Source organism: Ruditapes philippinarum, unplaced genomic scaffold (assembly GCF_026571515.1).
Source record: "Ruditapes philippinarum isolate M1 unplaced genomic scaffold, ASM2657151v2 ctg1825_1_1_1_1, whole genome shotgun sequence".
In the NCBI taxonomy this organism is placed as follows: Eukaryota; Metazoa; Mollusca; class Bivalvia; order Venerida; family Veneridae; genus Ruditapes; species Ruditapes philippinarum.
In genome coordinates, this window is record NW_026861938.1 from 56,078 (window position 1) to 70,460 (window position 14,383).

The 14,383-nt window shown below is 31.6% G+C and overlaps 2 protein-coding genes across 2 annotated transcripts; both read left to right on the forward strand.

Annotated features, from left to right (window-relative positions):
* The first annotated feature begins 10,111 nt into the window (after positions 1-10,111).
* On the forward strand, positions 10,112-11,935 carry LOC132717417 (uncharacterized). Its single transcript, XM_060700879.1, has 4 exons — positions 10,112-10,121; positions 10,466-10,614; positions 10,866-11,729; positions 11,876-11,935. Exons 1-4 carry the CDS (start codon positions 10,112-10,114, stop codon positions 11,933-11,935), a joined length of 1,083 nt encoding a protein of 360 aa, XP_060556862.1.
* A 32-nt stretch (positions 11,936-11,967) lies between these two features.
* Positions 11,968-13,408, forward strand: LOC132717415 (uncharacterized). Its single transcript, XM_060700877.1, has one exon. It carries the CDS (start codon positions 11,968-11,970, stop codon positions 13,108-13,110), a length of 1,143 nt encoding a protein of 380 aa, XP_060556860.1. The 3' UTR covers positions 13,111-13,408.
* The last annotated feature ends 975 nt before the right edge of the window (positions 13,409-14,383 follow it).

Genomic DNA, 14,383 nt, shown 5'->3' on the forward strand with positions numbered 1-14,383 from the left:
CTTTGGAATCGAAATGCAATTATTTCTCCTCATTACAAATGAAGCGATTTGTCTTTCAAACAAAGCTATTTAATATTATAATGACACTAAATGGAAAGCAGGTGACGAACTAGCGACTTTGAAAATTAATTTGCTATTTTGTGATCCAGTGAATAAACTTGAGGACATTATTGCAACCAAAGTAATTGGAACCAACGATTACATTGTTGGAAGATTGATACCTTAACTAATCATTTTTTCTAATACATATGTTCTGGATATATGAAACCTGTTATTTTACTCTTCACCAAAAACTGGTACTAAGAACACAGTGTTGAAGTTATACTTTATCATATTAAATATTATATTTTTCGAAAATAATAATAACCTTTCCATTCTAAGAACGTGAGCAATGAAAACATTTTAGAAATGATATAAGGGAGTGCTTATATTAACAAAATTTTAAAACCTTTTTCTAAAGCTTAAATATGAAAATAGATTATTGGATAACTGTATTGGCATCTATAGAGCACTACAATTCCTATTTCATAGATCATTAGTTCATTGGTAATAAACTTCCTAACGAAAGTACTTTCTCAACATATTACCCTAATTAACATATTCCTTAAAATGTCAAAACAAACATATAATGTGATATACAGTGTTAGATTATTACACATTTTCTTATATTTTATTGTATTTCTTTATTGTGTTTCTATTTAATCATGCTTTCTCAAATGTAGCGAAATTTGAGCAACAAATGTATTTGTTATTTGGTTTAGTGATAAAACAATATTCTTTCGGAAAAAAGTTACTAACCAAAGTTAACTTTATCTTTACGGAAACCAGATCTTAAATACAGTACTATTAACATGTGGTACATTTCAAGCATATTTTCATCTATAAGACAACATAATACGCCCATTTCTATAATAAAAGACATCTAATGATACGACTCGGTTGATTTGATTTGAAATAGCAAAATTGCATAGTTGTAATGTTTAAACGTCGCTAATGGTACTGTTATGTATATTATCACGACAGTCAACTCACTTGACATTGTGTATAACAGCACACGTACATGTTAACCTTTGGCAGGTCATATTTATTTGTTGCCGTTCATTGATTGATGATATACAACTTATAACCGATTGTTTATTTTGTGAGTAATGTGTGACAAAATATCACCCACACAACAATGTATGCTATCTTAACAAATTTTTCATCGAAAGAGCAACCTGATAATTGATATCATAATTATTAAATTGTACTTTCATCATCTTGCTTACAAAAGCTACAGTCACAAATGCAAAAATGTCAATATGTGATCTTACTCTTATATACGCTTTAATTAAAAGACTATCATCCAATAAATACATCAATCAATCAATTATTTGATCAGACAGACTATGCAGATATATACATGGTATAGTAAATAATATCTTACATGAACAATCATAATTTTTATTAGAACAAGATTATGTTCAAAAAATATTGTTCGTTGTTTAGCAATTAGTTATCTCATTGATAATTATGATTTAAAAAGCGCGTAATAAGCTACCGACAAACTGAGTTATAATAATTGATAATATCATATCTGTTGTATATGTATATCTTAAATGTACAAACAACGTTATTTCGTAAATTTATAAAACAAGGGAATTGAAGCAAGGCATTTCGTCGATGAATACGTCAATTTAAAGGATAGAAAGCAGGTCGAATGCAGCATTATTTTCTAAAAAGGCACTGGATAGGAATGTATTGTTGTCAAATGTTGTTGAGAGTTTTGACAAATGGTCAAAATCATAATTAATTGAAAATCAATTGAAAGTTCCAATTTGCTAATTGAATGACATTGATTCAGGTTTAATTAATGAATAAGTAATACCAATTACATCAATTTAACGATGAGTGTATTAAATGAAACATTATCCCTATTTGTGATGAAGAAATATTCTGTGTGAATAAATAATAAATGTAGTTATTTGTTATTAGATTCACAAGTTGCGTTGATAATACTTCTTCTATAAATCTCTACAACAGTGCAAATAAGCAAGTAAAAATGTTCAGCATTTGATTGTTATATAACAAACGTGAAGATGGAAAAACAATTACGTGTTTACTTCTTTACACTATTATACCTGATTGCTCCCTGACAAACATACCGTTCAGTATAAAAGTATTAAAGTTACAGAGAATCTTCAAAAATATTATGTTTACATAAATAAAATATAAATTGAATGATGTTTATAAACAGCAGTTTAGATCAGGAGTCATTGGTAATTTACCTTTTTTTAATAATATTGTTAATCATTTAGACAATAGCAATAATGAACTTAATAGTTTTTAGATGTATTACGAAATGTAAGTGACCAATTATTTTCAAAAACAAACATGTCAGTTTAAGAATGTTCATGGTTCTGAAGAAGAAAGTTGTATTAAGCATGCTGATTGGTTTGATATAGAAGTGATGTAGGAATGCACGTAATAAGTATTTAGAATCTTTAAGGTTGTTTAATATCTCATAGACAGATTATTTTAGAAAAAAGATGTGTAAAAAATAAGTCATTTTATACAAGTAGTGTTACAAATAAAAGAAAAGATTACATTTCAGAAAGAAAATATTTGAGATAGAAAATTTAAAACAGGTAAACCTAGAGATTTTTGTAAATATTTTAAAAAGAAATCGAACAGTTTTGGAAAAAAATATTACAGTGGAACAATTTAAAGGACATTTTTCTAATATAAGTAACGACTTATTTACTTGTTGCAATGAGAAGGCTAATCAGTTTTGTCATAATAACGATTTTATGAAGTCAAATGATTTTTTTCCAGAATTAGAACAGCCAATTACAGTTTGTGAAATTTTAACTGCTATAAAATCACTAAAGCGTAACAAAGCGTATGGTAGCGAATGCTTATCAAACATAACATAATTGGTCTGCTCAAGTGAAAAGTATTTTAGATGTACATGGATTGCGCTATATCTGGAATCAACAAACGGATGTGAATAATATACCGTTCCAGTTGATAAAACAACGCATATTAGATACATATTATCAACGCTGGTACTCAGACATAAATAATTCGCCACGCCTTCAATCTTACTGACGTGTATATTTTAAACATAACTTTGAAACAGAACATTATTTAGATTGCATTAAAAAGAACAAGTATAGGATTTCACTATCAAGACTTAGAACATCGTCGCACAGTTTACTTATAGAAACCGGACGTTACGAGATTATCGCGCGAGAATAACGGCTTTGTAAATCATGTAATATGAGAAAAGTTGAGACTGAATTCCACTTTATTTTAGTATGTCCTAAATATCGCGAATCGAGAACTAAATATTTTCGGCAGTATTTTTGTCATTGGCCATCTATACATAAATTTGATCAATTAATGAATGCCCCTTTTAAATTTTTTGAAATTATCGAAATATATATATTTTTCCCAATAAATAAAATTTTAATTTTTATACCCCCATAAACTGTAGCCTTATTTTAAAAAAAAAAAAGCTGACATTTTTAAAAAATACCTGTTGTTAAATGTGAAAACTTTTATTAAAAATAAATTAATTAATTGTTTTTCTTTTCTAAAAACACTTTTTCGTATCCCGAAATTATATATTGCTTCTAAAATTTTTGAAAAATTTTTATGCAAAAAATTTTGTATGTTTTTTGTATTTATAATGTTAAAAAAATATTTCGCCATCAAACCCGGGGACGAAGGGGAATAAGTCTTTTACTTTTTAACATGAATATTTAAAATTTAAAAAGTAATTAATCCCTGTGAAAACTGAGGTAAAAATCAAAAATTTTTATAAATCCCTCAAAGTCCCAATTTTAAATAAATTTGTAAGGGGAGAAATGTAAACAAGCAAAAATTTAAAAATTGCGAGTAGTTTTTTGTTCATAGGAAAAAAGAAAGTGCACCATTTCTACCCCCCCGTAGCACGCAACAAGTTTCACTTTAATATAAACATAATTACTATAATTAAATTCCCCTACTCAAATTACATGTAACAAAAACTTTTAAACAAAACATAATGTGGAAACCGGTGTAACATCCAGAGTTCAAATTAATTTTCCCCTTTAAAAGATTGTTTATGTTTACAAAAATTAAATTAACCACATGTAAAACGTTTTAAAAATGTATATTTTATTAAATATTGTTTAAAAGGGGGAAAGAAAAAAGGAAAAAAAGTATTTTTAAATGTCATTACCGTACAAAAAACCCATAAACCCGAAACAAAAAAACGTACTTTTTATTAGGATTTGTAAATTGTAATTCTATAATACAATACTTTTTACGAACATAACGAAACAGAACGGATACTTTATTAGGATTTGTACATTGTACATCTATAATACAATACTTTTTACGAACATAACGAAACAGAACGGATACTTTATTAGGATTTGTACATTGTACATCTATAATACAATACTTTTTACAAACATAACGAAACAGAACGGATACTTTATTAGGATTTGTACATTGTACATCTATAATACAATACTTTTTACGAACATAACGAAACAGAACGGATACTTTATTAGGATTTGTACATTGTACATCTATAATACAATAATTTTTACGAACATAACGAAACAGAACGGATACTTTATTAGGATTTGTACGTTGTACATCTATAATACAATAATTTTTACAAACATAACGTCAATATAATGGTAATAGCAATCATGACATTTTTCAAAATTCTTAATCTTAATTCATCTAGTAACAAGAAAATTAAATAATAAATGTGTATATTACGAATTAAAAAAAGTAAAGACATACGAAAAGGAGAATGAGCAATTATGATGTTGAACGCTCAACATTTCTCAAAGCAAGTGTTTCTTTTACAAATTTGGATAACTGAATTAGTTCATATTTACTATTTGAGATCATTAATTGTAAAAAAATTATAAACTGACGGGTTTCTGGTATACTTAATTTTCCAATATTTTTCTTCTTAACTCTGCATAACAACGACATATACAAACAAAATGAAATTCATCTTCAATGTCTGAGGCATTACAACATAAACAATACCTTTCTTCTCTAGCAATGCTATTCCTAGAATATCTGCCAGTTTGCATTCTCAAAGACAAACTACTCATTCTTAATTTACAGAAATAAAATCTAAGATATCTAAGTAAAGTTCATACTCAAAACTACATTTAACATTTTTGTACATTATACAATACAGAACTATTATCTAAAGTAGCATATCATTCCTGTTTAAAAGAATCAACAATACGACTTCTAAATTCATATGAAAATTTTTTTTTTCAATAGTATTAACATGATGAAATATATAATGATATATACATATGAAATTCCATAATCATTCAAAAGCTTTCTTACATTTGAAATCCAATTTTTATGACCATTGTTGCTATCATCTACAGCTTGATTTTATACTGTTTTAAGGATTATGTTATCAGTTTCTTCAATTTTTAACCAGTATTTTATTATTTTTACAAACCTATGAATATAATAATATAATATAAGGTATATCTTCCCAATTCATCGTATACACTAGCATTACAAGTGTTAGGGTAAACTCTTAATAACCGTTTACAAAATTTCAAATGTATTCTTTCTAGCTCTTCAGACTTCGTACACATGTATAATTTAATATCGATGAAACAAATGAGTCAAATAACTGACATAATGTTCTGGGAGAAAGGTCAAATTCTCTTCTCAATTTACAAAGAAGTACATTCATTGCCTTAAAGCTTTACCACTCAAATATTTCTAATTTAATATAAAATTGTCCGTATAATTAAAAACTGTCCCAAGATTATTAAATCATTTACTACTTCAATATTTTGGCTATTACAGTTCCATTGCTCAGTTGGTAAAATACGACCTCTTTTTTTCTAAATACCATTATTTTATTTGTTGTTGTATTTACTTTAAGGCCACAGTTTTTACAATATAAATGCAAAAAATCTAATAGTTCCTGTATCTCTTAAGGGTTTTTGCCTTAAATTGCCATATCGTCTGCAAAAAGTAAGAGTATTAAAACAATATCATCTAATATTAAACCTGAGTCGGGATTGTTTTGAAGATACAATTCGGTGTCTTCTACAAAAATTGAAAATAGAAGAGGGGACATGAACTCCCCTTGACGAAGACCAACAGCATATTGGAAATATTCAGAATAATTTGAACAAAGTTTAAAACAAGACTTAATTTTCTGGTACATATCACGAACCATTCTTCACAATTCCAAGTTATTCCAAAATTATACTTTTTTAACCATTTCTATCAATATAATCAAAACACTTCATCATATCAACAAAAATAACATAAAATCTTTTATTTTCAAGTAAAAATATAGCATCTACAGAAGACTCTCCTTTATGTTATCCGAATTGAGCATACGAAATAGTGTTATGTTCGTTACAAAATTTCTCAATGCGATTATTAATAACAGTAGTAAACAATTGTGACATACAACTAACAAGAGTAATACCTCTGTAATTATAAACGTCATCGTGACAACTTTTTTGTGTAAAGGGATTATAATACCCTGTTCCATTCCATTCCCGAATTTAAAATAACATTCAATAAATCACAGATATGAGCCGATAAAATATCTATACTTTCAATAAAATACTTGTTATTATTATTCGTTAAAAATGTTTGTTTTTTTGCGTATGTAATTACACGTCAGCTTTTGCTTAGATTAAGATAGGTTAATGTTTGTGTGTATGTGTGTGTGCGCGCGCGTGTGTGTGTTCTTGCATGTGTGTCAATAACACACTTGAACTAAATAAATGTCCTTTTGAACATATTTACTACGTCAAATGTATAAAATGAGTGGCACAGTCTTTTTATATTTAGGCAGTTGTAATGTTTATTCAAAACATTTGTCGTTATCAATTATAGGTCAATCACCATGAAAGGAAGACACAGGCAAAATTTTCATTTATTATTCTGTAATTGTCCTCAGAATGAATACACTAGGAAGTCACAGGAAAAAAACTTTTCTCCTTATAAAAAATAAGATGGTGGTTTCTTAACTAGAACATTAAATCATTATAATGGCAAATATTATGGGTTTCTTTTGATAATAAGAATGAAAAATGCATGCTGGTTCTTTGAGCGTAGGTCTCCTAATTCAAAATTTCACCAGTACATGCTAATGAAATTTTGAATTTTGCTAAGTCGCTGCTACGGTGCGTTGACGATATCTTGTACTTAATCAACATTTTGATGTTTGCCGTTTAGAAACTCCGTGTTTTCACGGTTTACTTTCCTTCTATTTCAATAAAGTATGATACGACTTATGATGCAATTTAAATAATAAATAGAGGTATGGAAATGCTTTTGATATATATTTAACCAATTATGTTGTGTTTTAACTTTTATGTAGTATTTTAACATGAACAAATTATTTTAATGCTATATTATACCGTAATATTCTTTTATTAATTACCATCAATTGCATGACTTATATCTTCCAAAAAAGATTATTTGATTTAAAATCTAATTATCGTGCTATGATTTACACTTAACGCTATATAATGAAACGTTTTAGTCCGAGATAATAGTCCGAGATAATAGATGTCATAAAGTAAAACAACATATCAAATAAATTTGACCAAAATTAACTTTTACCTTCTTTTTGAATCGCAGACACTTAATTCTTTTTTTTTCAGTTTAAATTACAAAAATTTAATGCGCAGAACAAAAATGAATGCATGTGATTTACCAGTAAACTTAAAACCTCAAAAATGCCTAGTAGATATTAATTACATGAAACTATTTATCAAACTATAAATACAATTTATAATGCACTTAAACAGCCTACTTTTCTTCGAAAACTAGTTACAGTAACCTTGTTACACTTTTACGTGCCATGTAGATCTGTTATACATAAAAATAGTAATATAAAAAATAAGTACATAAAAAATGAGCAGCTTCAAGACGTTTAAACGTTATGTGTGTATTAACTGCATGACGTGGGAAATAAATTTTTTGAACAGAAATAAAACAAAAATGTTAAGATCACACTTTGAGTAATACCTGAGGCCTATAGAACTCTAGGAGCATATGAGATAGCCTATAAAAGTGGCATTGTGATAAAATAGTAGTTGTGTTCATTTTTTTTTTTCATTTTGATATAATAATTTGTGTTATTTTTAGAGAATTATACCCCTTGGTTTAACCCACAAATTTTTGTGGGATTTTCTTTTTTATGGGGGGAGGTGGGCGATATACTAAGCTTATGAATTACTTATTTCTTAAGATACGCTCGAACTTGAGAGACTTGTATAATAGTTGGCGTACATTAGCGATGGTAATTTATCACTTAGGGTTGCTCATTTGCTCATTTTAACAGGTCATGTTACTCAATAAAACCGTCTGTAACATGATATAAATCATACAGCCATTACACATTTATCCAGGCAATAAATATCAACTAAAAATGAAAGCATAATTTGCAGCAGCCGTACATAAAGATAGTATTCTTGTCACAGTTGTCCAGTACAAATCGGATTTGAAAAAAAAAACACTAAAACGTCCGTTATTATAAATATTTATCAAAAGGTAGAGACAGAGATAATAATTATGTAGAAAACGATCACATGCCAGTATATAACATACTTAAAGATCCTGTAACACATTTTTTTCATGGTTTTATTTCATAAATATGATGCTCAAATTAAGATTTGTCAATATTGTAAGTTCAAATAAGCATTATTTATGAAGATATTACCCAATATAACATTTCATGTAAATAAAGGGAGGTAATTAGAAATTTTTTTCCCATAAATTCTAAGTCAAATTTTCCAATAAGAAAAGAATGCATGTAAATGATTGATTAAATATAATGTGCACAAATATTTGCAGTACACATTTTACATATCCTTTGATGTTTGAAAATTGTTTTATTTGCATAATTATTTACATATATAAGTTTTGCAAGTGTGATATTCAGACAGCTGTAGGTTCGATCCTCACTTGGGTCGAAATCTTTCATGTGAGGAAGCCATCCATGGCTTACGGAAGGTCGGTGGTTCTACCCGGGTGCCCGCTCGTGCCTGAAATAATGCCCGGAGGGGCACCTGGGGTCACCTGGGGTCTTCCTCCACCAATAAAAGATGGAAAAAAATCGACGAAAAAATCTCAGCGGGACGCTCTAGGATGGCCCGACTTGAGTGTACGGTCGCCCATATGGGCTTTCCGGCGGCGACCTTAAATAAACGCATTAAAAAAAAAAAAAAAAAAAAATTCAGACAGTCATAATTTTGATCTTTAAAGAGCAGCATGCCTCCAGATTCATGCTAATTTTCATGAAAAATTTTAAAATGTATTTTACAGTTAGATATTGAAAAATCAACAAAGAAAATAATTTGTGCATTGCAAGTAACACTTGCAATATACTTTAATTACCAAACAGAGGTCAAAATAAGCAAAAAACGCTTTAACTGCGTTAATAACGGAGATGAAAAACATTTATATATACTGCAGATCGCACATAACATGTAAATGTTTACTTGAATCTTAAATCTTATTACTTTTCTTAACATCTTAGTAGATTTTTGTCATGTTTTATTTATTTTCTTGGCTCATTCAGAGGCATGCAGCTTTAATGTATTAATAACTAACAGGGTATTAGTATAAAGTATGTTCCTGTAATCACCTGATATAATATGTTAACCTTTGTAATTGATATATTGAAGGAATGCTCCCCCTACTTTTAGATTGATAGGTAATAGGTATTAACAAGAGAAGGTTCTGCTTCTTGTGATCGTAATCTAAAATGAGAGAAAGTGTTGTTTTTATTATATCGAATAATGGATCCAGAATGACATAGAGCGGGGTCGTCATTTGCCGAACGATGTCTATTTCCGAACAATATATATGCGGTCGTAAAAATAACAGTAAGGTTGCGTTTTTTAAAGTTTTTTGGCGCGAAATATTTGAACATTATTGTTTGCTTCCGGTTGTTTACAATTCCAAGGTTGTCCTGTCATCTTTAAAAGCGGAAGATATCATCGAGGTAAGTCCTATAAATTTTGTCATAAATTTAGCGGTACATGCTAAGGAGACTGCTGACGTAGATAAGCGATGCAAGTTTTGTATTTTGTGTCTAAATGTAAACATGTATGAAAGTATGTAGATGTATCCCTTTCCCACCCATTTAAATTAGAATGTTCTAGAATTGACAGACGTAGATCATGCCACGTGGTTGTTCGGAATTATCCTCTCACTTTTTAACCTAGGGTCTAATTCCGAACAAATAAGAAAACACAAACATCAATAAAAAAGCTAGAGGACTCTAATTTGTATTTAATAGTTTTTGTAAATTATAAATAAATAGATCTAAATGAATAAATAAATAAATAATAAATAGATAAATTTATAAATAATCAATCAATAAATAAATTAAACAATCAAACAAGCTGGTTAATGAATGAAAAATTAATAAATTCATTCATTCATTCATATCTTACAGGTAACATGAGCCGTTCTATCGGTGCAAAGTCTTATACCCCGGATGTGCTGGCAGAGGCTGCCAAGCTTGTTCAGGGTGGGAGCCTTACGTTAAGTTGTGCGGCCAAGTCGTACGGGATACCGAAAACGACTCTGCATGATAAAATCAAGGTATTTAGAACAATTTTATGAATCAATAAGTACGTTTCATCGGGTCATTGTAGTTTGCGAACAAAGCAGGCCAGTTTATATAATTCCAAATTCTAGCTAGTAATTTGATTTGTTAAAACGCCATTTAAATGTCGTTTAATCATTATTGTTATATAAATGACAGTAAAAGATTAATTTTATAAGTGATGAAATGGTTCTCAGTGCACTATTGTTTATTATCCTTGTTCATATCACACTCCTACTTGTTTTAGGGAAGATACGCAACAAACAAAACAGGTCCCCGCACTGTCCTCTCGCCGGCTGAGGAGACCCGCCTGGCAGAATGGGCAGTCAGCATGTCCAGGATCGGCTATGGAAGGACGAGGCAGGAACTGTTGACCACGGTAAAGAAGATCCTTGATGACGATGGTCGTAAGACGCCCTTTAAAGACAATCGACCCGGCAAAGATTGGTACAGGGGCTTCGTCAAGCGTCACCCTGAGCTGACGGAAAGAGCGCCCATGCAGCTCGGAAAAGAAAGAGCAGTGATAACGCCGTCAAAAATCTCAAATTGGTTCTCAGAGTTAGAGTTCTTTGTAAACAATGAATTGAATGACCCATGTCTGTTGTCTGATCCGTCTCGTTTGTATAATGCTGACGAGTCCGGGTTTCCTCTATGTCCTAAAAGTGGACGAATCATTGCCATGAAAGGGGAAAAAAATGTTTATAACTGTACAAGTAGTAATAAAACTCAAATTACTGTGTTGGCCTGTGTTAGTGCTATTGGACACTACATAAAGCCAATGATTGTATATCCTGGCGAGCGTGTGAGGGCTGATATTCTTGAAGGTTTTCAGGAGGCTGCAATAGGTCGTTCTCCGAATGGGTGGATGGAGTCTGAATTATTTTTGACCTGGATAACGGACGTATTTATACCCTTCTTAGACGAGCGTCAAGTCAAACGTCCAATCTTACTATTGGTTGACGGCCACTCAACACATGTGACTTTAGAGGTGTCGGATGTGTGTAAGGCAAATGGCATTCACGTGTTTTGTCTACTTGAGCACGCCTCACACTTGATACAGCCGCTTGATCTTCGGGTTTTCGGGGTATTAAAAGAAAACTGGAGTCAGGCTGTGAGAAATTTTCAAATTGAGAATATCCCGAATACAGTTACGAAGAGGACATTTGCTCAAGTATTTAAGGGCGCCTGGGAATGGTCAGCCAGCACTGAGAACGCAATATTGGCATTTAAGTATGCTGGCCTTTTCCCTTTAAATAGAGACATTGTTCTGAAAACAGCAAAAATGAAGCCATTGACAATCTACAGCTCAAAACTTAACACACCAAAACATTGTTCTGAAAACAGCAAAAATGGAACCATCGACAATCTACAGCTCAAAGCTTAATGCACCAAAAGCTTCACCTGCTGGAGGTCAAATAAATGTGCAGCCTGACTTGCTTCCAGATGTTCAGCCGGACGTGCAACAAGCTGTACAACAGGAAGTGCAGCAAACTGTACAGTCAGACGTGCAGCAAGCTGTACAACCGGAAGTGCAGCAAACTGTACAGTCGGACGTGCAGCAAGCTGTACAACCGGAAGTGCAGCAAACTGTACAGTCGGACGTGCAGCAAGCTGTACAACCGGAAGTGCAGCAAACTGTACAGTCGGACGTGCAGCAAGCTGTACAACCGGAAGTGCAGCAAACTGTGCTGTCGGATGTGCAGAAAACTGTACAGTCGGACGTGCAGCAAGCTGTAAAACCGGAAATACAGCAAAATGTACAGTCGGATGTGCAACAAGCTGTACAACCAGTAGTAAAGCAAGTTGCACTACCGGAAGTGCAGCAAGTTGCACTGCCGGATGTGAGTCAAGCTGTACAGCCCGACGAACAGATAGATCTACAGTTTGTCGCGAACCCACAGACATCCTTGCAGCAATCGCCATTTTCGAAACACCTAGCAATGCCAAAACCCAGAACTGAAAAGAAAACGATTAAAAAAATTAAGTTGCCGAAGGCAGTTACTGGTGAGGCATTTAGAAAGATAATGCTAGAAAAGAAAGCACTTAAAGAGCAAAATGAACGCGAAAAGCAAGAAAGAAAACTAGAACGTGAACGAAAACGCAAAGAGAGAGATGAGGAAAAACAAAGGAAACAAAAAGAAAGGGAGGAAAAAAAGCGGCAAAGAGAAATTGAGAAAGCAGAAAAACTAAAAAGAAAGGCACTAGCAGAAAAAGTAAATCAACATTTAGCAAAACGGAAAAGAAATGACGTATCTAGCAGCTCCGATTCGGGGTCTGATTTTCAACCGAATGACGACTCGGAATACGAATGTGACATTGACAGAATGAAATGTTTCAAGTGGGGAGAACTTTACAATGACGATAACCCGCTGGTATGGATCTCGTGTGACAACTGCCCTCGTTTATTCCACAGGAAATGCACAGACATAGATTTCAGTGGAATGGACGAGGAAGACATCGCAAATTTCCCATTTGAGTGTCTGTACTGCTGAAAAAGAGTTGCACGAGATCGAAACCGGTGAACTTGATAGATACATATCGTCTCTGGTTGTGTTTGGTCACATCCATACTCCGAGTCATCGTTTGTGTTTAAGACAATTAAATATTTTTGTTATAATTATGTTTAAAGATATTGAATGAATTATCTTGTTTAAATTGTTTAGATTTAACGAAATTAGATAAATTAGATTCTAGTTATTTTTAAAAAGCCCGTCATGTTCGGAAATAGACACCGTTTGTGTTCGAGTGACCCGCACTGTTCGGAAATGCACGCAGTCACAAGAGTTTTTCTGGCGCGATTTTCCTACTTACTGTTTATCATGAGCAAATGCCATATGTCTTTGCACCTTATTTGTTATCTTTATATTATCGTTATATTTATAAGATAGTCATTTTAAAAAACATGTCGTTTTTAAGACAGTAGTAAAATGTCCACTTAAACATGTGCCTAGGCGGCGGGAACATTAGCACTCATGAGGTATTAGAGTGCACAGATAGGTTGAATTAAACCGAGTCAGCAATATGTTTCTTAAATGTTGCGATGTAAGGCGACCTTTTGAATTGTAACCATATAATTGTTTTTAAAAATTTGCAACTATCATGAAGACAGTTTTGTCTTGTCAGTTAATATTGTTTGTAGATTGTTAGCTAAAATGTTCACATTTGATGTTGGAAAACGTACTTGAAACATAATAAAATGTAAGAAACGAATAGAAGTGCAACATCTCATGACTTTCTCAAAAGTGCAAAAAAATGAGTGTGCACTATTTTATCGTAAATTTTAGTATGCCCATCATCCTAACAGCATATGTATAAGATACCAGAAGTAGACCTGAATGTAATCTAAAAACTAATATGACTTTAACAGATGTTACCAGGTTATAAATCCAGGACTTAACACCTGTTAAAGGAAAATGCCTCCTAAACTCGGGCGTGTTCCATGGTGTAAATCTTTGAAATGATGATACGATTTTATAACGATATATTCTATAACGAAATGTTCTCTATCAATTTCTACCAAAAAACACATTTCTTTAACTAGTCATAATAATGAGATTATTATAAAGCTCTAACGCGGAATCGATTGAAGGTAAATATTTAACCTAATCATAGGGCTGCAAGCTCTGTGGTATTTTCTGATTCGTAATGTATATTTGTATGTATTTTCCTGTATAAGTTTATTTTGATATACTATAATTCATCTTGCATGACGTGTTGCAACGAATGCGTCTAGATTTTTTGCTATAAGAGTTTGCGTTTGATACA

What these genes read in the sequence shown, in the direction of transcription:
- LOC132717417 (XM_060700879.1), top strand. An exon ending in CTCTGCATGATAAAATCAAG is followed by an intron (nt 10,615 to 10,865) that starts GTATTTAGAACA and finishes TACTTGTTTTAG; the next exon opens with GGAAGATACGCAACAAACAA. An exon ending in AAGAAAACTGGAGTCAGGCT is followed by an intron (nt 11,730 to 11,875) that starts GTGAGAAATTTT and finishes CCCTTTAAATAG; the next exon opens with AGACATTGTTCTGAAAACAG.
- LOC132717415 (XM_060700877.1), top strand. Translation starts at nt 11,968, where the DNA reads ATGGAACCATCGACAATCTACAGCTCAAAGCTTAATGCACCAAAAGCT.